The 27,368-nt window shown below is 40.2% G+C and overlaps 1 protein-coding gene across 1 annotated transcript in view; it reads right to left on the reverse strand.

Moving 5' to 3' along the window:
- The window catches only part of LOC136883401 (uncharacterized), a 56,607-nt gene extending 38,789 nt beyond the window's left edge, over window positions 1-17,818 (reverse strand). Inside the window, exons 1-3 of the mRNA XM_068229380.1 lie at window positions 17,693-17,818; window positions 12,343-12,522; window positions 11,313-11,576 (exon numbers count right to left, since the gene is read on the reverse strand). Of these exons, the coding sequence (XP_068085481.1) occupies window positions 11,313-11,576; window positions 12,343-12,522; window positions 17,693-17,818 (570 nt within the window). The remainder of the gene's footprint in view (window positions 1-11,312; window positions 11,577-12,342; window positions 12,523-17,692) is intronic.
- Between the last annotated feature and the right edge of the window lie 9,550 nt (window positions 17,819-27,368).

Consider the following 27,368-nt stretch of genomic DNA (forward strand, 5'->3'; position numbering starts at 1 on the left):
ACGAGTACAAACTAGTTCAGAATACTTGTGGAAATTGTAAAGTCATTAACTAGGAGTATCACCAGGCTGCGACGTTGTAATTCGGTTGAAGAAAGCTTGGCTGATATATCCGACAACAGGGAGGCATTTTGAAGACTTGACTTTCTCAGCAACACCGTCGCCTTCCTCTATTAGCTCCAAATTGTTGGAAGCTTGTGATCTTCAGAGTTATTCAAAACAGTATTCTGTACGCTGTAAATCGCTAAGTTCAGGTAAGGATTCGTACTATTCAATGGAGTTTTTAATGCAAACGTTCATAATTTTTGTACAAGCAGGAGGTGTGGTCTATGAATTAAAGCACATGTCTCTAATTAGACTAAACAGGATTGTCAAGGTGTGTTCTTTTTTCTAGAAGTGTAAAATGATGTTCTGTAGGTAACAACGTTTTGCGTTAGCGCTTAATGAATCCCACAGGAGGCTTTCCTGACTAAAATGTCTGGAATGTGAGTTAAGATATCCTTATTTTTACCGTCTTCGCTAATACAGACGTTTTATTTATCAATAAATATGTCTTGCAGGAAACTCTTTATTTCAGTTACTTACTTTTATTTCATCAAAATCATTAACTTACATTTACACCCTACTACACAAAAGTACATTATAAGATGAAGAAGCAGCACTCCCCCTCTCCAATAGACAGCATCAATACACACACATTCCCATCACCCCACCTACTTCCCCTCCCCTCTCCACGAAACAGTTTTATTGCCAACAAAATTTCTCCTTAGCGCCTGTTTACCTACCAACGCCAAGACCGGAGCTAGAGAACCGGCGTCAGTCCAAACTCAGTTGCTGAAGGTAACGGACGATAGCAGCAAAGATAAGTACAGAAAGATTTCCATTATTTACTAAAGTGGCAGTAGAGGACTAATACATACATTATTTGTTCACAACATCACCAGTTCATTATCATCGACTAACATAAACAATATTGCACATATGCGCATGATTTAAAGTGATTTCATATAATCTGAGGATTTCCTTGTAGAACAAAACATTGAACCCTTGAAATTACCGTTCCATCGTTGGTCGCCTATTTCGGCTGATTCGGTAGAGCAATATCGTACTCTTGGATCTTGGGGTCGTTGCGAGTTTTTTCTGTCACTTCATCGACCAAACGATAGGGTTCAGAGGAGAGCATAACTTCAAATGAGGTGCAAAAATGTTCTTACTAAAATATTTATTCATTGTAAATCACGATAATTTATTTATTAATTAAATGGCAGGAAAATTCGCTTAAAATTTTCACAACCTGATATAAAGTTTTATTGAAATTGTTTATTTTCTTTCAAAGAATGGAAATGCAGTGTAACATTCGTGGACAGCAAAAACCAGAAAAGAATAAAAAATTTGAAAATCGGGCAACACTGATCCAAACGATAACTGAGAGACAACCCATACGCTCCGTGGAAAATCTGACCTTCAACCAGTACAATTCCAGATATGCATTTAATTAAGCTTATCCACCAGTCGACTGTCCTAACTTATCGGATATTGGAACACCCCCCCCCCGCCCGCCCCGAGTGGATCCTTTTTATTTTTGCTGGTTGTTTTACGTCGCGCCGACACAGATAGGTCTTATGGCGACGATAGGACAGGAAGGGGCTAAGAGTGGGAAGGAAGCGGCCGTGGCCTTAATTAAGGTACAGCCCCAGCCAGCATTTGCCTGGTGTGAAAATGGGAAACCACGGAAAACCGTTTTCAGGGCTGCCGACAGTGGGGTTCAAACCTACTATCTCCCGAATACTGGATATTAGCCGCACTTAAGCGACTGCAGCTATCGATCTCGGTGAATGGATCATTAATCGAGCCAAATTGACTATCATTTGCTTTCGATAGGTTGCGAAATATTACTTGAAAGCATGGAGTTCATTACAACTTAACAGCAATTGTCACAATCAAGAACAAAATTCCACCATGCATCGTCGTCATGTGACACCCTTAAGTTACAGAGAAATCCCGATGCTTAATATGCATCACCCCCAAACAGATGTTCAGATGGAACCAAAAGAACACTTCCGACGGGATCTTAAGTTACATCGTTCTGAAGGAACAAAACTGCGAAATCCAGGGACACATTAATTCATTATGCATTTAGAAGAAATGCCAAATAATGAAGTTAAAGAAAAGTGATAAATCACTTGAAAATGTTCTTTGTTAAATACAAGTCCACAATATAAAACAAAATCTCCAATTTTCTGTAACTACGACTACAATTACAAATCTGTCTTCCTACACTTGTCCCATTAAACCAAATTACAAATGATCGGTGGATCAACGTCTCCTATAAATAATGTGAATAACGAAAAATGAAACTAAAATATATTAACAGCTGACGAATCGAAACCGCATTCGTAGTGTAAATCCTACATACATGAACTAAGTGTCAACACACGGCACTATCATAATATCGGACACCCGAAGAATAAATCTTCAAGTAAAGAAAACGTAAATAAATATGAACAAAAGTTCATCGAACTTGAACACACATGGCTAAGTAGTAGTGATAAGTCTCCATTAGCTAGGTTTCCACGTGGTACAACCCGTACATTCATGCCACAACCGATGCAACGCTATTATGGGAACACCTTCTGGCTAGTAAGAATTATGCCGAAATATGGCCTAAATAGCATCCCCTAATATTTTCCACATTGTAACCGCTACTGCAAACACTAACATCGTTCTAGTCGATTCGCAGAAATGCCTAACCTGTGACTTGGCTATGTACAGACGGCGTCCTAATCCTGTCGTTTAGTCAGTGTTACTGTGTCTACTCATCCTTAAGTTATATAATACACGCGGCATCCTAAATCTGTCGTTGAGCCAATGTTATGGTATCTACACATCATTCATACTGCCAGGCGAAATCGAAACTTTTAACACAATCCGGATATTTAAATCTGTTCCCCGTTGAAACTCTAACACATGAAATGAAATTTGCTACAAAAATGAAGTCCCTGGAAATATTACTGTGTCTATTTTCTACAATAAAGCGTGAAATCGGAATTAAACATGTCTGGATAGTTTAATCTATTCCTCAACACAATCACAACACATGCAGTGAAGTTCGCTAAATAAAACTAAACCCAACTCCCGTTTGGTATTACGTAATATCGCTGAAAACAGTAATCACTACCATCAAGATATTCACGGCATAACTCGAGTGTGAGGCTCCAACTGACCTACCATGTCAACACTCCAGACATGTACCATAGTGAATTGTCCAGTGAAGTAACTTCGCATCGATCCACGCAAGTTAAACTCTCATTCTAATAACATTTATTTTTCACACCCGCAATGTATCCAGTCAGCGATATTTTCATCTCGTAAAGATCAAAATCCACAGCCTCTTTCCAATCATTCGACCGGGTCAGGGATGGAATTAATGAAGCCCCCCTAGCGGCGAGGATAGGAATTGTGCCGGTTGCCGAAGCCTGTCGCACTCCTCTGGGGCAATGATTAATGAAATCTCGTAAAGATACAGAATAGAATTCAATTTACAATCTTATTTTCCTACCGCTTTTTTCACACCTGTGGGGGTTCGCGTGTGCGAACTGCGTCACACTTGTCCATTTGACCCTGTTTTACGGCCGAATGCCCTTCCTGACGCCAACCCTATGGAGGGATGTAATCGCTATTGCATGTTCTGTGATGGTTGGTAGTGGGGTATGTTGTTTGAAGATGAAGAAGAGTGTGTTGGGACGGACACATATACCCAGTCCCCGAGTCAGAAGAATTAATCATAAGTGATTAAAATCCCAGACCGAGCCGGGAATCGAACCCGGGACCCTCTGAACCGAAGGCTAGTACGCTGACCATTCAGCTAACGAGTCGGACTAGAATGCAATTTACAATAATCTTGACCGTGTGTCAGAATGTATTTTGTTCGTGATGTCGGCTATCGCAAAAATGCACTTCGCTGGTATCAAATGGAACAGTCACTTAAATTTAATTGCCGTTACCTACGGTCTTACATAAAATAGTAATCATGGGAGACCATTAACTTGTACTGAAAATAGGCGTTACAGCGCGCTCACTAAAATTTGACAACCTTTACATGCATCAATCGTTCTGGATTGCTAAAGGGCATCGCTCCTCTCATACAGCCTGTCTGAAAAATATTACACCTCAACCTATACACCATGTCACAAAAATTCCTCTTCGTCGAAATACAGGGCCTATTACCCTCGGCGTCTACTTATTCTACATCACTCATAAAATACAGGCTTACTCCGCCATTAACATCTTCCTAACTATTCTCATAATATTTCATTTCCATTACAATCCATTTCCTTCTTGCTTGAAACCTTTTTAAATTACAAGCGATCCCATGACCAAATAACTTGATAACGATCTCACAGTTTACTTCTCAAAACTTTTCCTGACCTCAGGAGCAAAATAGCATACCGTGATTTTCTGTATCACAAATATACGGGGACAAAAATTTCCAAGTTTCCCAGAAATGCCAACTTTATCATACTTCACTGGATTTCGATATAAACCGCAAATCTCGCTTAGGTAACTGCTGAACGCATAATTACCATCATCGCAAATTTTACCCTGACGTGATTATTATTACTATTATTATTATTATTATTATTATTATTATTATTATTATTATTATTATTATTATTATTATTATTACGTGGTTTATTGTGGATCGCAGAGGTGAAAGAAGGTGCCGGGATGAATGGGTCTAACTACAATGTCAAGAATGAATTTAAAACTTAAACTGAAGTTTATATTTTTTGACATCAAAATGTAACAATTTTTACAAGTAGCAAACGTTAAAAACAAGATTGGTAAAACATCCAAGATTCAGAATCTTAACACCTTGGGCTTTAAGCCCCTAGCTTTATATTTCTTGAGCTACAAGATCAAATTTACAAAGAGCACAAAATTTACACAAGGGCAGAAATCGCCCTAGTTCATGGAGCCCTTGCTCCCAAAATTACAATGTCAGGCCTCGCAGAGGCACTTTTACCACACTTGAAAAAGAGCTAACGTGCTCTGTTTTCCAAGCCTACTCAAGGCAACATAGCATGAAACTCTAATAATCTCTGGCCTTACAAGGCACTATTTACAAATAGAAATCTTACTACACAGAGGTATCTAGTGCCCAACCTACAGGGCATTAGTGAAAAAGAACAGACTAAATAAACGGCCCGAGTAAAATTTGAATGGAGGCGAATACTGAGCCCCCTAAAAAAATTAAGACCTATAGGACGCTTGGCCGACGAAACAGGGACTATTCCCAAACTACTGAGGTTGCTCGGATTGAAATAACTTAAATACATTGCAGAAACGAAAGGTTACAAAAACGTGGCACCTCAAACCAAGATGAAGGGGAGCTCGAGAGGGTACATCACTCTCTATCCCCGATTTACAGTTAAAGATTTTATGAAGTTAATACATTAGCCGAAAAAAGTTTACATTTTAGAAAAGTTGGTTACATAGTTAAAGATTCTGACCTTTCCCTCGGGTTAAACTGCGGAGTTAGCAAGAACGAAAGTTGTTATGTGGCCATTACCTTGTCGATGTACTGCTGCCTGATGAAAGAGGCCTCCCGCTTTGACACACACACTTAGTAAGCTGACGATCAATTGGCCAAGAGACGTGAAAAGCCGCAGTTTATAAACCCTCAGGGAAGGTTCGAGATCTTTCACGAATAAACCAGCCTCACCCTCTCAATTTTATTGGTTAATTTAAAGGTTACGCTCAAAATCGAAGGAGAAGCCTGTGATAGGTGGAAAATTAATTACAGAAATTATTGATTGGTTGGATTCAAAACTGGCGGAAAGAAAAGGTAAATATTGCCAACCCAAAAATAAATAAATATCAATCAGTAAAAAAAAAACTTATGAATACCAAACTTCTTTAAATCAAAAGTTCTTTCACTTCGCACCAGGGTGCATGATCATAGTTTTTAGTAGTGACATCTGTGGAAGAATTCCAAACTTCTTGATGAATTTTAAACAAAACAAGTAGAAATGCAGTCAGTTCAGGAAACTTCACAATAACAAAATTACATCAGATTTTAGTGAGATTTTAGTGGTGGCATCTTCTGAGTAAAGTTCTAAGTAGGTATAGTTTCAATTTCAGTTTCACCAATAGAGGAGTTCTTTAGGCCTTGAATTTGAATGCACGGCGTTGAGGTGTACCTCCCGGTACAATTATTATTATTATTATTATTATTATTATTATTATTATTGAATACGTGGATATTTGACTTTATCACATTCATAACGGTTGTTTTATCGTTGCCATTATTGTAACCTTCACTGGCTCGAACATTATTTCATTTATTTTCATTGCAATATTTAACCTCACTTTTACTTTTTTAAAGAAATTTGAACACATTTTAAAGTCTCGCGCGCTGACATGAATGACAGACAATTCACCTCCACACAAGAATAACAATCGTCACAACTCTTAAATTTTACACACGCCACTTATCCAACGCAGTGTTATGATTCATTAATTAATTAATTTAAAGGAACAAGCATTTACATTTCTAACTTAAAAACATGGTATTTAAATTACAAAGACCTGTAATTTCATCGTTGGCGTGCGTTATCTCGGCTTCATTTTATGCCAGCCACCTCGGATGTAGCCTCTCATAATTGCAGGACTCACTGCCTTATAAATATACTGATCCTGCACTCGGCTTGAAGCAACACACATTAATTTTTTAAATATATAACACTTTACCAATAAATTTTATTCTGTATACTTATACAACAGTTAAACCGTCCCACTTCGTGTCGAAAACTAAACTAATACCGTTTGCGGAGACCTCAAACTCCTTCCTATCCAGGTGTTTTACAGGTGTGACTGACCGTGAGACAAAAACTTATCTTCGCCAGACTAACACAGTCCTCCCTCTTTCCGATCACCAAAATAACATCGTCCGCAATAATTCACAAGAGCTATCAATGAATCTGTTGTCTCCCTACGCAGAAGTTCAGGAATCCTACAATTATTTAACTTATGATATTCTTCCCCGACCGGGATGGATATCTTGAATACAATGTTTCAATATCTCATTTGTCTCCGTTCACCATTTACCACTTGGTAATATTCATCCCTCCAGCCGAGTGGCTTTAGAGATTCTAAAATTCTATTTCGCCCACTTTGTCTCCTTAATGTCGCCTGACGCAGATTCACCCTCCCGGACAATTGAATGATGATTGATGACTGACGCTCTTGGTTGAGAAGGGGGTATTTATGCATTTGCTAGGGACGCTCTGCTTGGAATTATCTACTGTTGTGCAGTCATTCCATTAGATGTCCACTGGACCGATTTCTTCGAGACTCACCCCAGAGATGCCACCTATTTTCCCCAGTCATGATGGTGTTGTTTGCTGATTTTTTTCCTGCTTCTTTAACGAGGGTTCCCACGCATTTTGACCTATGTCCTTGACACGTGTGTTCCTCTCGGCCAAGATAGGAACTACCCGCTCTGCACGCCTAATTAAATACATTTCCACCTTGTGGAATTAAGCTTCTTTATAAAAGAACTAGTGTCGAGTTAAAATGCAGGTCCCATTTGACTGGCGAATGTCTGTAGGGGCAGCTGAAAACAGCTTTAAAGAACTCAGATATTAGTGAAATAATAGGAATGTGAAAGGTTCTTTTTATTAAAGTATGAAGGCTTTCACGGCCGGTGTCAATATAATAAAAATATTCCGGGCTATTATGCCGTCGTCCACTCCTCTCGTTTCTACCAAACGTTTCGACTACTGCTGCGGTAGTCATCTTCTGAGAGCGTATGGACACGACGCCACAGAAGATGACTACAGCAGTAGTCGAAACGTTTGGTAGAAACGAGAGGAGTGGACCACGGCATAATAGCCCGGAAGATTTTTACTATATGTTCTTTTTATTCTTATCATTTCATTTACCGCTGATCTGCAGGGCTGTCGCTCAAGTAGCGGATTCCGTAACAGTTCTTAACCTAGTCTTTTGTCCGGCTACATGGTTAGCGTGCTGGCCTTCGGTCACAGGGATCCTGGGTTCGATTCCCGGCAGGGTCGGGAAATTAACCATAATTGGTTAACTCCCCTGGCACGGGGACTGGGTGTATGTGTAGTCTTCATCATCACACCATCCTCATAAAGACGCTCAGGTCGCCTATGGGAATCAAATTAAAAAACCTGCACCTAGTAAGCCGAAGTACTCGGACACATCCCGGCACTAAAAGCCATACGCCATTTCATTTTTTACCTAGTCTTTACTTAAATAATATCAAACAAATTAATCGAACATCTCCGTTGGTGAATTATTTCAATCCCTAATTCTTAGCTAAAAAGTAAAATATCATAGTTTATTGTTTACTGTAGTCTGATGTACATACAAAGTATAATCAGTATTTGCCTATGAGAGTTGGAGTCTGACGTTAAGCGCCACCGGCAAGGGAAAGTTGACTAACGTTGCTCGAAAATGGTCTGTTGCTATGGCAACGATAATAGCGATGACACATTTAAGGAAGCTATCGCCACATGGGGTTGGCTTGCTCTCAGTCGCTTTTGTGGTATTATTCGGAGTGGTACTCTGTTAGCTGATGAGCTGGTTTAGGCCTACGTATTAAAGTGTTTGTTTTCTGAATATTATTTTCGTTATTAGTTTATGTTGTTAAGTTGATCAGTGGCTAGTTGTACAGTTCTATTCTGTATTTGACATGTGCATTTGTTGAGGTTATTGTCAGAAACTGAATTTTGTTGGTGATTATAAATCATTTATCGGCAATGACGTGTTTTGTCTCAAATGCTGGGATTATTAGCACGAGCTTAGGAACGGGTCAAAGTTTATTGAATTGCAGTAGGCCTACGTGTTTTATTAAAAACTCAACCTGTATGAAAGGTTGATATGCCGCAGATGGGGGTAACTATGACAACGCAACGTACTTCGTAGGTTCTGCTTTCACCACTCAATTGTTAGACTCCAACTCCCGTGGGCCGAACTATAAGAATCGGCAACAGTCATTGCACTCACTATCTACTTGTGCCTCCATCTCCCGGTTCATTCTGAACTACGAAGTATTGGCTGGGTCTGCGGGTTGCCTGTCGGGTGATTTGGGGTTTGCCCATATTATGGTACAGAGCGGGTAGTTCGGCGTTGGTCCGGAACAGTGTATAGGCCTACATGCGAAGCGGTAGTTTCTGGAGTTTCCTGAGGCAAGAAGGCATGTGGAAGCTCGCCCGTGAAGGTCGCAGTCCCGTACAAGTGTCCCATTTACAGTAGTTATGTGCTTGATCATGCACCATAAGGTTCTTAAAATTTCGGTGACATGCCTCATGGAGCAATGTAAGTTTTTACAATTGTTTTAAAATCTAGTGTGTGCGCGTGTGAATTATCAGTTAATTTGCGTGGCGAATAACCAAATTCGTCTATTGCAATGAGAACCGATAAATTCACGCTTGAACAAAGAATTTTTATGTAAGGCACGTATGTAAAAGCGAACCCTTGTAGAGAGTTGCGTAGACAGTTTCAGGTGAAATTCTCTGATGCTCCAATTCCAGGCAGAGTATCTGTTAGACTTACTGTTAACAACGGGATCGCTAAATGCTAAAATTCCAAAACATAAACGAAGAGTTCTGACGGAGGGAAAATTTGACGAAATCCGTACATGGTTTGCTAACTTTCGAAATAAATCTCTACGGCATGTTGCGTAGGAAGTTGGTATTTCATAAGCCTTGGTCGATACGGCTACTAAACTTCTTAAACTGAAATATCATGGAGTGGCTGTTGTGCATGAATTAGGGCCCCGAGACACTAAAAAAACGTAAATTTCTGTACTGGGTTTTAGAAAATATTGTTGATGGTTTTTGGATCCATATTTGATATTATTTTTCTGAAAAGGCATGGTTTCATTTACATGGTTGCGTAGCTTAAGGGAAAAATAGATTTTGGTGCACAGTGAATCTTCGATTCATTTATACAGTTCCATTACATGAAGAAAAAGTAGACGTATGGAGTGTGTTTGCTTGTGAATTATGCCTCACCGACGGGTGTGATCAGGAGATTTGTGACTGTCACCAGTTGATGGTGTCCGGATAATTGGTCTGTATGAGAATGGGTTATCTTAGTGGGCTGTACGTATTGACCGAAGTACATCGACGTACATTGCGTATGAGAACAGTGGCCAAGTGGAGACACACGTGTTCGGAACCCTGGGTCAAGATCAACCTGATGGACAACAAAGCGGAAGAATAGCCACAACATTCAGATGTCCCGGACAGACCTCCGACCAATAGCAGCAAAAATTCGAGTTACTGTGACAAGCAAACGATTATCAGTTGTTTGTGGCGTAATGACCCTTTGTTCCTGCAGAAAGCGTTCCACTGATCCCACAAGATCGACGTGTGAGGCTGTCCTGGTGACGGAAGCGTTCACACTCGCCCGACGAAAGGCATAGTGACGTCTTCAGTGATGAGTCGTTCTTTTATCATAGTCTCAGTGATCGTCTCAATTGTGTCCAAGGGCGTACCGGGGGCAGGAGTTTTATTGTGGGTAGAGGGGCTCGGGACAAACTCCAGGTATTACATTCTGGGTAGATATTGGCCTCCATATCAAATCGACATTGGTGACTATTGAGAACACAATAACTGCTTGATAATATATGAACAGGGTTGTCAAACTTGCTGTTGCCCCTCAGGTGATGGCTGATACAAATGGGATGCTCCAGCAAAACATTGGCCGTCCTCTACTGAAGAGATCACCAGGGAGGTTCTTCGGGACATCATACTTTTACAGTGGCCAACTATTGTGGTGCAATGTAGACGCTTACACAGCTCCCTTTAGCCACGTCGAACTGTGAACGAACTAGGCCTCGCACTGCAGCAAGTACAGGCCGCAAATCCACGGGACGTCCTCCAGGGTTTTACTGATTCCATTACCTTACAAGATTCAGCAATATATTGTAGCTCGGGGTGGCCACGCCGTGTACTGGACCACGTCTACATATTCGCTCAGAGGTTCATGAATGTATTATCATAGAAACACTGCCTCATACCAGTCTACTATGCGGACGTGGGGAGTTGTTCGAACACCCTTTCATGGTTTTACTTATTCCATTTTCCCCATTTACATCTCTTAAGTACAGGAGTGAAAAAGGTGGAAAAGTTTTCAGTGGCGTGTAATTTGATAAATATTTTATTAGGTTTTATGTACAACAGATACTATGCCCGAACTGATGTTCAAGCAACATAGTCTCACAATCAGTATCCACCATTGCCTCCCCCATGAACAGACACCGGGTGAGCGGGTCCCACCACGGGGCCGTGGAAGTGAGCGAAGGAGTGCGCATGACCGTGGCCATGAGCACCAGAATGGTCGTTACCACCATTGTTGATGACGTGAGCGAAGAAGCCTCCCTTGTTGTCTGCTTCGTACTTGACAGTCCTCACGTTACCACCGGGCTCCTTGAGTTCGTACTCTCCCACCACGTGATGGCCGTCACGTGACTCCTTCTGGGCCTTGAAATCTCCAGTGTGGTGACCGGCAACTCCATAGGCGAAGTCGTACTTGGGATAAGCCTGGAATACACATGATAGAATTTAATAATGCAAAATCCTGCATTTACTTCAGGGGAGTTTCAATGGTTTGAATGTGTAAAAAAATCATTACATTTCACATTTTGATCTTATATGAAAGCTGAAATTCGATCATTTAAAACGCTATGTAATATTTGGTGTCAAGTGTACATCTGCTAATAGCATTGCTGGTGAATTTAAATGTCATAATATGAACATATGCCTGACGTGTGTTGAACCTCGGACACAGATTTCCACTTCTGGCGAGGCAGCTTTTCTGCGGCTCACTCAGAAATGAGTACCAGGTTGATTCTTGGGGGCTAAGGCACCCGGTCATAGAAATAGCCACTCTATGCCACTTACGGCCAATGGTATATTTTTCTCGTCACATAACTGGGATGAGTCTTATAGCGACGATCGAATAAGACAGAGCTAGGAGTCGGAAAGAAACGAAGGTGGAAGGTACAGCCTGGTGTAAAAATGGGAAACCACAAAAAACTATATTTAGTGCTGCGAACAGTGGGGTTCGAACCTACCATCTCCCGCATGGAAAGTAACAGCTACACGACCCGATCCATGCAGCCAACTTACTCAGACCGTCCTGTCAAGTCACCATCGCAGAGGCGGGTTGGATTCTCAAATAGTAACACCAAAGCGATGATTAGAAGAAAAAAACAACAAATGCTATTACTGCGCTGTAATGAGGCGTACTAGGCAAGATGAGTGTAGTAGTTTGTCATTGCTTCTCTCATTATTTAGAGCTACTTACCACATAATCAACATAACCGTGAGCACCATAATCTCCATGAGCTGCTCCAACCACTGGTCCTGCCCCGTGAGCGAAGGAGCTGGCGTGACCTCCACCGTATCCTCCAAGTCCCAGTCCACCGAAGACACCTGCGATGGTCTGATGTGAGGCAGCAGCCAATACTACCGCAAGAGTGATTACCTGCAGAAAATCAAAAATTGATTATTTATATTCACATTATTTAGTGTATAGCATAGGCCTAATTTACAACACAAAGTTTATTTTTCTTCTCTAAAATTTTTCTCGGTTATGCCGGCTTGACGCTGATACGGATTAACCCCTTACAGCCAGATGTTCTTCCCCATGTAGATCGATGTTCTTCTTTCACTGGTTTAACGTCGTACAGCTAGATCGAAGATTTTCGGCGAGAGAGGGAGAGAGAGCAAGAGCAATGATTGGGAAAGTAAAGACTATAGTCTTAATCAAGGCACAGCCCGAGCCTTTGCCTCGTGTGAAAATGGGAAACCACGTGGTGGGATTCGAATCCACTGAGTCTACCAATCGCCATCTTGGTCTCCCTCTACTTCTCTTACCCTCTTTAGCCGAGCCACTTATTCTCCTAAGTAACATATCCTCCTCCATTAGCCTATCATGACTCCACCACTGATTATGAATTTCTTGAGGTAAATGACAAGGACATAATTTATAGGCAACAGTTTATGAGAAATTCTGAACTTTGAATTATACTGGACCTACAGAGAACTTTGAACCGGCTTAAGACATGTGTCACTAGCCCGCATGGCAACCATGCTCGTTAAGGCGTCTAGTTTATATGGTTTAACACCGTCCCGTTGGTCGAGAACAGTTTCACCATCAGAATATTAGCCAACAGGGTAGGAGGGGTGGCAGCATACAATTTATAATCACTAGATTACGTGCCAAATGCCTGGATTAAATTCCAAATCTCTCCTCAATCCAGTTAGCCAAGTCTAACAAGGAGGCATTGCTAACGTGTCCCCATCTATTTGATCGCTTTTCAACGTACAAGCAGATCATGGCGAAAATATTCACTGGCCCAATTTGCAAGGCGCAACTCCCACACAATTCCGAGAAAATTGAATTGGAATATTTCGAGAGGACTCTTTGCTTCCAAATGCAGTTTACATGGTCAGTAATTTTCCGCTTATTTTTTCAGTGCTATTTCTGGTTGGTTTGTATGTTTGTTTGTTTATTGATTTATTGAGCTGACAAGTATAAACCTAATGATGTGAAACGCGTATACTATTACATTAAATGAAAACAAATATCAAATAAAAATTATATTATCTCCTATGAAAGTCCTTGTAAGGGAGTCATAAATATGAAATAACAATACACTTTTCTTCAGCAGCACAATATCATAAATATTCAGTTATATATGTACATAATATAACAAGGTGAGATAATGCTAAACGTAATCTATGGAGATAATGGTCATGATATTTTCATGAACTACCGTAATAATATCTGTGTTTATGTTTGACTGGAAAGCTGCCAATAGTTAAATTTGTTAACCTACCTTTGACGCGATCATATTGTCCACAGAACTGGAAGACGAAGCTACGGTACTTCGAATGATAATGATCGTGCAGAATCGCTGCCTTTTATACACTACCTAGCGAGAACAATGTTGTATTCCTAAATAATGCTAACCATTCCTTTAGCCAGCACTAGTTTCGCAACACTCACGCCCACTACAGTCATGCATGACTGTCTAAAGAAATCCTCACGTACTGAAATATTTTAATTGAAACTGCTGTTTTTGTTTCAAATTTCTCCCAATTCCTCAACGTGCCGGCAGGTATACAGTAATAAACAAAACCATTTTATGAGTAACAATGATAATTAGATTTTACTGATTCTAATACAGTCAACTTCCGATAATTCTGTTAGCGATTAATTCGCGGAGTTCATTTGTTGAACTTATAATTTTGACAGTAAAACTTCCTCCAAATGAACGAAAGTCGTAATTTCCGCAATGTCTGACTTCCTGGCTGAGTGTTCAGTTTATTCCCTTTCAGTCCTGGGGACGCAGAATTCAACTCTCGGCCGAGTCGAGGAATCTTAATCTTAAACATTTAATTTCCTTGTCTCGGGTATTTGGTTTTTGTGCTGTCCTCAACATCCCTTTAATTCATACACCACATAACACTGCCTAATGGAACAACACACAGTTTCCCACACAACTCCCTTTTTTTTAGGGAGGAGTAGAGCACATCTGCGATATCCCCTGCCTGTCATAAAAGGCGGCTCTGAACTTTGGAGCGTGAAGTGGTGACCAAATGTGGGGAGGTGAGGCGGTCCCTAGCTCAGATTTTTCTTCTTATGTCGGGCTCCTCGCTTCCAGTTTTCCTCTTTCCTGACCTCCTTTAGCCAAATCATGTTCTCTTCCGACCCCGACGATGGTAAGTTTGCTACGCCTACGGAGTCTTACATTTTCACTTCCTTATTGGCCCTTCCCGTTGGCTTTTGTCGATTCCTTTCTTCGAAGTGTCGAACCTCGTTCTTTTTCCCTTTTGGGAGGGTTGCCCAGTGCGTACCAGGCTAGCAATAAAAGAAATGAAAGGAGAAGGGGAAGAAGAAGAAAATTGCATTATTATTATTATTATTATTATTATTATTATTATTATTATTATTATTATTATTATTATTCGCGACATAAGCTTCTGGATGTATGGTGATGGCGAAACCTAGTGACGGCACTAGCCTACTCCCGTCGTATAGCACCAAGGTATCTGCTTAAGGCTTATTATAAGCCCTTATTCCATAAGAATACTGCGGAGAGGTTTGCAGCAATTATAAATTGTCTGCCACCACCTCTCCCACCCTGCCGGTCAACATTCTGACTGATTTTTCCAACAACGAGACTCAAACCACGGGGTGAGATGGCAAAGACTTGACACCTAACGATCATGAGCACCAGGCGGGTTAAAATGGAATATTAATTATTGGGACGAGAATGCGACGGTTCACCGATTCTGCTTGAGAGGAAAGATTACTTGGAAACTATTGATTATGAGGACCTCTTCTGCGAAATGCAGGTCAGTGTTGACTTCAGTAACATTTCTAAGCTGGCACAATTCTCACCGCAGTGATGTTGTTATTGAAAAATCTCGGAAACTCTCAATATGTAGAAGAAGGTGAAGTGGTTGCATGGTTTGTGATCGATAAAGGTTATTTAGGCTACATTCAAGAAACTTCAGAATGTCTTAGAGTTTTTTTTACAAGCTGCTTTACGTCGCACCTACGACAGAGATAGGTTTTATGGCGACAATGGGATAGGAAAGGGCTAAGAGTTCGAAGGAAGCGGCCGTGGCCGTAATTAAGGTTTGCCTGGTGCGAAAATAGGAAACCACGGAAAACCCTCTTCAGGGCTGCCGACAGTGGGGTTCGAACCCACTATGTCCCGAATACTGGATACTGCTCGCATTTACCTTATGGAGTTTGATAGAAGGTAAAGAACAGGACGATGTACATAAGTGCAACAATGATATCGCCAGGTATATTAAAGTTATGCACAGCGAAACTGGTAATGGTGTAGATACGCTTTTTAAATAATAATGTTATTTGCTTTACGTCCCACTAACTAATTATACGGTCTTCGGAGACGCCGAGGTACCGGAATTTAGTCCCGCAGGAGTTCTTTTACGTGCCAGTAAATCTACCGACACGAGGCTGTCGTATTTGAGCACCTTCAAATACTACCGGACTGAGCCAGGATCGAACCTGCCAAGTTGGGGTTAGAAGGCCAGCGCCTTAACCGTCTGAGACACTCAGCCCGGCGATACGCTTTTTTCTGACATGAACAATCATGTTGCGTTTAGTTTTACAGATGCCATTTTATGAAGTATTATGCGATTTTATATCAGAGAGAATGAACAGTCCTTACAGAAAAAAAGACATAATTTTTGTAATACATAATAACTGACCATGGAGCAACTCTCTATTATATTTCTTTATCTTTCATACTTTCGGAATTTCATTCCACTGAAGTCATGTACAGCACTGGGTAAAGGTTTACTGCCACCTTCAAATACCATGAAATGTCAGCCAGCAGAAGTTAAGAGTTTCTCAGTCTTACAAGCACTGTTCAAAAAGTCATTTTTAGAGATTCTCAGTGTGATGTAAGTCTTTGAAATTATCGCCACCAGATTTATCCTGGGTGCATGATTTGAAGGATGCCCCCTGTGTTAGAACGGTGGAAATTCCTCAAAATTGCTGCACCAGTTTCCTTTGCAAGTAGCCTATACTGTATATTTTGAGTTGCATTAGAATGGGCGATTTTGCAACTTCTTCTAGTCTTATCCCAATTACTTGGGATTAACACTATGCGTGGATACTCAATTTTACGACCGGGCCTTTCCTGACACCACACCTGTATATTCACTCTTGGTTCGTAGTATGACGTGTTGTGTGTAAGTGAAGATATGTATTAATAGGGACACAAGCAATTGTCTCCAAGCCAGAGGAATTAACCGGACGTAATGAAAATCCCCGACCCATCTGGGAATAGAAACAAAGTCCATTTGAAATGAAGGTCACTATGCTAACCGGCGATTTTCCCGATGTTTTCCCCGATTAAATCGTGAAGTGTCGCTAAGTGAGACTAAGATACCTCTTATTTACTCTACGGATTTAATACTAAGAACCTGTTTATCTTCTGGAGAGGTATAGCTTGAAATTAGTTCATTTACAGAAGTGATCGGCAGTGGGGAAATGTGTACCAAGCCTATTCAAAAAAGTAAATTATTATTATTATTATTATTATTATTATTATTATTATTATTATTATATAATAATTATATGTAATAATTATTATTATTATTATATAATAATTATATGTAATAATTATTAATTATTATATAATAATAATAATAATGTTACGAATAAAACAACGTATGTTTTGTTACTCTAATTTATTTCAGGATGACCCAATAATTGCACACGCACATATATACAGGGTGTCCCAGGAGGAATGATCAGTTTTCAGGGACATGACAGGAACGATCATTTGAAGCAAAACCTTCATATGGATATATGCCCTATTTCGAATGGTTTCGGGGATAGAACACATTTAATATACATCTGTTTTCGGGCTAGTGGCGTGCACGTATATGTCTTACCCACCCAACCTCTTTGGAGTTTTGAAATGGGTATAAGTTTTCCGCATGTAATGTTCGCCGTACACTTGTTCGTGGGACATTGAGACGTGTAGGAAGTCGCCTTGTTCTGGTAGTAGGACTACACTGCACTATTTCAACAATGTGTTGCTGTTCCTGCACAGGTTATTAAACTACGCGTTCAGAAGAAAAACAGGAACTTGGTAGAATACCTGTTTCACGCAATGTTTCACTCTGGTAAACACTCTACGATCAGGAATTCGACGTGTCGGGAAGCGCCGACGGTATTCCTCGACAGCAGCAGGAGCATTACCATCGCAGAAGCCGTACACATCCATCAACCATATCTGCGTATTCTTCATTAGTGTAGATGTGTGGCATTTTAGCCAGCGCGTGTACAAACACAGTTAACTGATGCTTATCACTTTGTCTCTCGCACTACTTCACCCACAACACACGATGGAGTACTGCGAGTCCAACGGGCTAGTTAATGGCAGAAAGACAGCCAGAGCAAAGAGATTTAAAGCAACGAGGTAAGTTGGGCTAGAACAAAACGTCAAAGAGGTTGGTTGGATACGAAACATAAGTGCGCGCCACTAGCCAAAAAAAAACATGGCACTAAAGCCCTTGAAGGATCTTGGCCTACCAAGCGACCGCTGCTCAGCCTGAAGGCATGCAGATTACGAGGTGTTGTGTGGTCAGCATGACGAATACTGTCGGCCGTTATTCTTGGCTTTTTAGACCGGGGCCGCTATCTCACCGTCATATAGCTCCTCAATTCTAATTACGTAGGCTGAGTGGACCTCGAACCAGACCTCAGGTCCAGATAAAAATCCTTGACCTGGTCCGGAATCGAAACTGGGGCCTAGGGTGAGAGGCAGGCACGCTACCCCTACACCACGGGGCCGGCAACCCATAAACAAATGCACATTAAATGCGTTATATCTTGGAAACCATGCGTAATACGGCATATTGTACCCGCACCTACCCAAAAACAGGCTCCGGCAAAATATCTACAGGGCGTTAACGGGTTGAAAATAAAATAAAATAGGCGCTTATCTAACATTACCTTAATGGCATACAGGGTAGGAGAAACGGGGCATACTTAACTACAATGAGAACACAATCAAATTAAAGTTTAAATTAATACAAGCGGTTTATTAGACCTTGATGACGATAGGAATGGCGCATCCATATTCACAAATGAATTACATTAATTATTAACAATTGTTGTGGATTATTTATCGACTTGTAGTCGTGTGTGATAGATCCGAGTATTAATTATCGCAAAGCGATTTGCCATGACGTGATGTGAGCGGAAACATTTACCATAAACACTGAGGCTATATGACATTATTGACAAATGAAATTAACATTCATGCAACAAGTCTGAGCGATCCCTATTCTAAAAGCACGCAATTATTTCCCAACGAAATACCATGAAAGAAATTATACAAATGTGGAACAAACACCCGGGTTTGAACCGACCCTCACTGGAATACAATTCGCCGCCCCGATGGGGTAGAACCATCGCTGACGCTAATTATAGTCACAACATGTCACATAAAACAACATAAAGAATCACATATTTCATACAATAAACACGTGAGGCACCCTATTCCTCATTTTAGCATTGTGGAATACCAATGCCGGCGTAAGGAACTGAACTAACGACCCCTGGGATGAAAATATGGCTCTGAAATCCCTAGCTAAATATTATACTCAAATGAGTAACAACAGTAAACTAACAAGTGCTAGTACCAATTACCGTGTCATTTATAAGCGAATGCTTCATTCTGGCGTGTTGAATATTTCCCATTATTAGCCGATTCATATAGGCCTTCTTTTCTTAGCTCAAGGCGCCCCTCCTATAGTGGCGGACACACACACAAAAACACGTCTGTTTGCAAGGTCAAGCGTCTCAACCCCCTACCACGGGCGGTCAATAGCCTTGCCCTTCACAGGCATAACAAGCCATTTCTTTAAGCAGAACCACCTCTTCCCGAGGTACGTTCACAATAAACAGGCTTATCCCTCATTAATCAAATTGCATCGGATTCAAATAAATCACCTCGATTCAACACATATATTTTTCATGACCCAATCATGACTTCAAATATCTCACCTATCTTACAACACGCCACCGGTTTTTAAGATACCAATATTTGCATGATTACTGTCATCACGATTGTTATTATTATTGACGGTTTCATCATTACACTATCTTCCTACGTGATTTACCTGGCAATTAGATCTTACTGAGTCATCACACTGAAATTTCCTCGTAATTACGATATAATTAAATAACCCAACGGCAATTAATTCATAGTTAAACCCTAATCAATTTATGATTAACACATAATTATTTTATAATTAAATCGTCACACGGTAATACAATAATGAATTAAATATTCACACGCTGATCAGCTCAATCAAACATTCACACTGGAATTAACTTCTAATTAAATATTCACACAGTGATTAGCATAATTAAATATTCACACGGTAATTAACTCAATCAAGTTGTAATTAAATCATGATAAACCTGATCGAATAATCCAGCTTAAATTGTAACACTCCCTAGCTAAATATGTCAAAGGAGGCCTGGGGTATGAGTTTCGTCTATATATCTCGTGACTTTGGGACCTCACGTAGCATATTTATATTACTTACCAGTCATGCATTTATCAATACTGGATCAACTACAACCTAGCTTGAATTACCATGAATTACTAAAAAACTGGTCTTCTGACGCATTAACTGACCACAAGTCTCCCAAAATGAAGTTAATAAGTAGATGTTCTACTGCATGCAAACCTATTAAACTATGGTTTTCCTTATCTACAATTAAGTCACTCAGACCTGTTATTAATTAAATAAACAAAGAAATAGAAATTACGTGCCCCATTTCGGCACTTCAACATTTAAATAAATTTATATCCCTAATAACATGATAGCGTCAGCTTATGATAAATAATTCCCGTCCCCTCTAATCATGCCATATAAAATATGAAAAAATACTCATCTCCATCACTTGACGACATCTTTGTCAGTTTGGGAAATCCATTTCAGGTTTTACTGCTGACTCATTGGCACCAAGGCGATTACTGGTAGTTCCATTCCTCCTTTAAGCTGGAAGTCCATAGTTTCTGGTCGACGAAGCCGCTGGCAGTAATCCTGAGCACACAAAACGTCACTCTTTATTTCAAAATCTGTTTAATTGCGTTCAGCGTGAACGTCCGGCCACGATTTCGGATATTACCTCGTAATCCGCGGTTCAGTATCGGATTCCGTGTACCTCTCAGCCAGTCTACCTTTGTTACTACCCGACACAGTAGTGTCGTAGTAATAATAATATTACGATTCGTACTGAGTGTTCGTGACACGTCACAGTTTAATCCCTGGCGACAGGTATATCAAATCTATGCAATATTTACACGAATTACACTATTTTACTCGAAATTTGAGTTTTAAGTCACGTAAACAAAGAATCAATGAGAGTTTAGCTAAACATAGCTCCACCCTTAGTAAGCTGAGAGTCCCGAATGACGCGATTCGCCCTCGGCAGTGCTTTTTACAAGGAGGCAATTTCTCCCACTCAAAATCTGCATATAGCCTACCCACGGCCCACTAGAGGTCAAATAGTACGATCATCAGGTGACCAGTATTCACCTGATGTGATTGAGACATATCCGTACGATTATTCTTCGTAGGATCTCCTGTAATTATTTAAAGTTTGTCCTGCTTCCCCTTCCATGCGAGGGTGAACTCCCATGTCAAGAAGGTGTCTGGAAAATAACCAGATGGCCCCTGGTACTTTTCCACACAGAAACAACACAGTATTTTTCTTCATCTGAAAGTTATCGAGTAAGAGGAGATTAGACACTCTAAATAAATGTCCCAGTTATAGTTACCTTTTTTAATCGGGAGACGACTCCAGAATTCGGATTTCCTTAATTTTATATCGTAGATAATGAGTTGGCTAGTCTGAATTAAAGATGGTTCCCATATTTCGTTTCGAAAAATGTTGCTTCCCCTCAATCTCCTAGTCGTGGGGAAGGGATGTCTTCTCTCGAGTTACGTCATGGTGAACCACCGATTGCAGCCCCTCCCGAGTCTAGGTGGGCTTGACTTCTGCCGCGGGTTCCCGCTGCACAAAGGAAGGTATTGCGCAATAGATCGCAAGTAATGAAATCCTGTAGAATAAATTTAAAAGACTCCTTTTACCTGTCTTAATGATATGGATATTAATTAGTTTCGGTTTTATTCCCTCAAAGATCATTGCGTCTGTAATTTCAAAGACCCGTATTAACTAGAGGTCCTTGGATCATGCCCATGTCGGGTGCAATATGTCTATATGAATATTTTTGCCTCAAATGATCGTTCCTGTCGTATCCCTGAATATTGACCATTCCTCCATGGACACCCAGTATACCCACAATTTTGATCAACCATAAATGGCCACCCTTGTTATTTGCTGTCTATATACAAGTGACATAGATGTGATTTAGTGAAGAATAACTAATTAGTGTCAAAGTTTCTGAAGTTAAGTGAACAATTCGTTCATTCCCAGATTACTGTACACACAACCATTGAAATTTCCCATCTTGTTGTAATATTAAATCTTCGACAACGTTTGAGTAATACAGGATTACTTTGCATAAAACTATTGAGATTTGGTGTAATTTAATGATATTTATTTTAGTGTAAGTTTGAATGTGTTCTTTTATTTGACGAATTATAGCTTGTTTCATGTTCATGCATGCATTAATATGCAGAAGCCGCGGATTTTTCACGTGAAAATCTCAATCCCGTGTTACTAGTACGCGAAGCTCGGCGATCGATAGGGGATGCTAGCAGCAAAGCCACTAGTCATCTACTCTGTCTATACGAGGAGAAGTGAACCTTTCGTCACATAGTTGCACTGTGTGTCATTATTTCTAAGCAGTATAATTGCACTGCGGACAGCTACACTTACTTTACGCCACCTATGAGACTACATTTGCTACTACAGTGTGTGTTTTGACATTGCCCAACAGGGCGAGTATCCGGCCTATTCCGTGTCACTCCTAGCGAGGAACTTGGAAGTGAGACATTCTGCGCTTGAAGGTTTGGAGAGAAGACGCTGTCGCGAACATGGCTTACGTTCCCGCTGCAAAAACAATGCATTCGCAGACTGGTATAGGGTGATGCCCTTACCCTTCCCATCTGGGGAATTATGCTTTTGTGTTAAGGTGTAAATTAGTTCCATTGTAATTTTGTGTAAATATGTGGTTGTAAGTATGTGAATATCTTAAGTTTATTTCTTACTGGTGAGTTGTAGTGATAGTTGGAACACGGTTGCCTTACCTAGGCATATATGGATTAAGGCATGTACGCCGTTATCATTTTCTTGTGCTCAAATCTTGTGTAAGTCCGTTATATAATCGTGCGTGTGTTCCTTGTGATTTTAAAATATATCTAAGTTTTGTGGTAAGGCGTCATGTTTCAGTGTGTTCTGTGTTTATAACGTAGTTGACCATTATTGCCTAGGTAATTTCTAAATTCTCCTCCGCCTTGATTGAAAAGTTGATTTTCCTTTGGGTTTATATGTTTCTGTATTTTGCGAGTGATTATGGCCTCTGTTTGTTGCATGTGCCGTTCCTTTGGTGTATACTTTCAAATTTTGCTGTCGTGGTGTGTGTGGTTACACATTCCTGCGTGTATTTTGGTCGTTATTCTCATCTAAATTTTTGGTATATCTTTCCGTGTGTTTTGGCATTTCATTTTCCCGTGTTCGAACTAACACTACCTACGCTTACATTAGTTTCTAAGGTTTTTAAGTTCATTATTATTATTATTATTATTATTATTATTATTATTATTATTATTATTATTATTATTATTATTATTTCGTCTATTCAAAAATTTCTCTCTTGGAAAATTTATTTGAGTTTAGTTAGTTAATTTTCATCCCTCTTGCGGGTTTTTAATGAGATCCATGTTCTAATTATTCTGTAAACCCGAATTTACGTTAACGTTTGTCAACAATGCCATTGTAAAGTTTTCATTTTAATCGAGGGCTTAGACAACCCGAGTACAAAAGATATGGTGCCTGGTCCTTATCTTATCGCTCCTGATTAGTATTGTTGTGTTATCTGTTCTGGCCTAACGGTTACGTAACTTATTGTTGTCATTATTGGGGAGATTGTGAATTGTCGCCGGCGCGATAAGTGTATCTTGTGATTTGCTCCGTGAATATTATTATAACTGTTTCCTTCTGAAACTGCATTTTAATTTTTTGGTTCACGGTGACGTTATGTGAACTGGTTCTATCCTGTAAATTATGTGTCGGTATTTTTATTTATTGTCTCTCCTTAACATGGGTCGTATGATTTTTTTTTTTTTCTGGGCGTGTCTCCTGAGGAGACATTATGTCTGTATTTGCTGTGTTCTGTGTTAATGGTGATATGTCGGGTTTCTTCATTAATATGTGGTTTGGTGGGGTCTTATTTTCCACTGGGGTGCTGTCAAAAGCTCTCGATTTTCAATTCAAATGCTTCCCTTCTCTGTATTAAATTTTAAATTAATTTAATATTAAGACTTCAGACATGTGTCTACTGTATTAATAATAATTAAGTTAAGCTGATGCATCAGTGTGTGTGTATATATATATATATATATATATATATGTATATTAGAACAGAAAGGTACTATTTATTAGAAATTTTATTTGATTTACATAAATTTTCATTTTACGTCTTAATGCTGTGTTTCTTTCTTTTTGCAAGATTAATGCTTCCTCCGAGTTGTTTTAATTTTTTAAATTGTTGTATAATGGTAATCATTATTTATTATTATTTTTTATTTTATAAAAATGTTGGTGTCATTTTGATGTTGCTTTGCCCCGTAGTCCCTTGATCCACCCCTCTCTCGTTCCATTGGTTGGTTCCAGTACTCTTCCTTGCTTGTTGTGTTATTATTCTGATTTGTTTTGAATTATCGCTCTTTAATTTTTTCTTGTGTGCACACGTCCCTATGACGCACGTCATTTAATTATTTTATAGTAAGGATAATAAGGAGTGAAGAATAAAGGGGGAATGGGGCTCAAGCAATTGCATGTTCCAGAAGAGGAGCACGGCGTAAAACGTTTGCGGACCACTAGTCTATACATTCTTTTGTTACCGAGCTCGATAGCTGCAGTCGCTTAATTGCGGCCAGTATCCAGTATTCGGGAGATAGTAGGTTCGAACCCCACTGTCGGCAGCCCTGAAAATGGTTCTCCGTGGTTTCCCATTTTCACACCAGGCAAATGCTGGGGCTGTACCTTAATTAAGGTCACGGTCGCTTCCTTCCCACTCCTAGCCCTTTCCTGTCCCATCGTCGCCGTAAGACCTATCTGTGTCGGTGCGACGTAAAACAACTAGCAAAAAAAACGTTATTTTGTTTTGGAGAACCTTGGAAATACTTAAATGTCGGGAAACACAGTATGTGAACCAAATTGAAATTCATATACATTCAATAACAAGTGTTGTTGCAAGAACCTCCGTGGTTCAGGTGGCAGCGCGCTAGCTTTCCACCGCTGGGTTCCGTGGTTCAAATCCCGGTCACACTGCAAGATTTGTGCTGAACAAACCGGAGGCGTGACAGGTTTTCCACCGGGCACTCCTGCTTTCCCTGCCATCTTTCATTCCAGCAACACTCCCCAATATAATTTGATTTCAACCGTCAGTCATTAATCATTGCCACAGAGGAGTGCGACAAGCTTCGGCAACCGGCACAATTTCTATCCTCACCGCTAGGTGGAGACGTCATTCATTCCATTCTTGACCCGGTCAAGTGACTAGAAACAAGTTGCGAATTTTCTTTTTTCTTTTCATTGTTGTTTCGGAGCCTGGTGATTATTCCATCTGATTTCCTCGTTTATTTCTACGAACCACTCATCGGACTAGAGCCTGCCTTGCTGTTGTTCAAAATGATCGTGGCCCTCGTGGATAATACGTTGCTACATCTGTTGATCAGACGTTGCAACCTCCTAGTTCCTGACAACAGTTTAACACTGACTTGTTAGACTCCAGAACTGTTATTTTTCTTCGTACAGTAAGTGAGAAAAAACTTGCTGCTTTTCAAGCGATGCTCCTTGGTCTCTCTTCATAGGTTTCCTTCCTTTTAGTTTTAAGTCGCATTAACTCAACGAAGGCTTGACGGTGCAAGCGTAAGAAAGGTCCATCAAACACTGCTGCGCTTGGGACTGCGGATTTGACGACCCAGTCGTACTGCAATTCTGACTGCATTCAACCAAAAGTAGTGCATGAGGTGGGCATAAAATCATTGTCACTTGACTATGGATGATTCGGAAAAGGTCGCCTTGTCCGATGAATCCAGATTCCTGATTCATTACGTCGACAGTCGAGCGCGTGTATCTATCAGTCAATCCAATCGATTAATCACCACTGATCTGCATTTAGGGCAGTCGCCCAGGTGGCAGATTCCCTACCTGTTGTTTTCCTAACCTTTTCTTAAATGATTGCAAAGAATGTGGAAGTTTATCGGACATCTCCCTTGGTAAATTATTCCAATCCTTAAAACACCACTAAAATTATTCGTCTACTAATATCATTCCATGCCATCTCTCGATTGACAGCTCGGAACATACCACTTAGTCGAGCAGCTCTTCTCCTTTACCCCAAGTCTTCCCAGCCCAAACTTTGAAACATTTTTGTAACGCTACTCTTTTGTCGGAAGTCACCCAGAACAAATCGAGCTGCTTTTCTATAGATTTTTCCATTTCTTCAATCAAGTAATCCTGATGAGGATCCCATACACTGGAACCATACTCTAGTTGGTGTCTTATCAGAGACTTACGAGCCCTCTCCTTTACATCCTTACTACTACCCCTAAATATCCTCATAACCACATGCAGAGATCTGCACCCTTTATTGACAATCGTATTTATGTGATAACCCCAATGAAGATCTTTCTTTATATTAACACCTAGGTACCTACAGTGATTCCCATAAGAAACTTTCACCCCATCAACGCGGTAATTAAAGTTGAGAAGACCTTTGCTATTTGTGAAACTCACAACCTGACTTTTAACTCCATTTATCATCACAACATTGTCTGTTGTCCATCTCACAACCTTGCTAACAAGGACTCCATATTTTCCAGTGTAGACTTAGTTAAATGTAACTTTAAAAACTTTCCAGTTCGTCGAATACACGATTCCAATATAAATTATAACACTACAACATACCTGTAAAAAATACACACTATTAAACAAAGAATGTCATGTTTCGTTTTACAAGAACATCCTCAGATCCTATCAAATCACTTACATCGTGCGTGTGTATGTACAGTATTGTTTAAGTAGCGTAAACGTGTCAGTGATCGAGAGTTTGGTGAAAATATGAACAAGTATTAACAAATAATGTGTGTATTACTGTCTACTGGCCATGGGTACGTATTGCAAGGCGCATGGATACTTGCACTGCCGTAGGTCGGTAATGTCTTTGAGTTTGAGCCAGAGGTACTCCTGAAGCCTATGGTAATGTGAGTGGGAGGGTCCACGGGAAATAAACGGTGGTTGGTCCGCGTGGATTTTGACGGGGTGGAAGGAGTACCTTTGGTTTTAGGGCTGTTTTGCCATCTGTTATATAAAAAAACCACAAGGCATCACTAGAATATGTGTTTAACTGACTGTACAGTTGAAGGTGTGCCGTAAAAGCACCTCTGTCCACAGTCTCTATCCATTTACACAGGTGAAAAGTTGTATGTTGCCTGATGGCAACACTGTGCAGCAGAGGGTTAACAAATAATAATGGCATTAGTATTCAGCCATCACCATATTAACTTAATGAAATACTTCTGTACTTACCTAACCTTCCGAAGCGTTGTCCGTTGTTTACA

The sequence above is a fragment of the Anabrus simplex genome, chromosome 1 (assembly GCF_040414725.1).
Source record: "Anabrus simplex isolate iqAnaSimp1 chromosome 1, ASM4041472v1, whole genome shotgun sequence".
NCBI classification, from domain to species: Eukaryota; Metazoa; Arthropoda; class Insecta; order Orthoptera; family Tettigoniidae; genus Anabrus; species Anabrus simplex.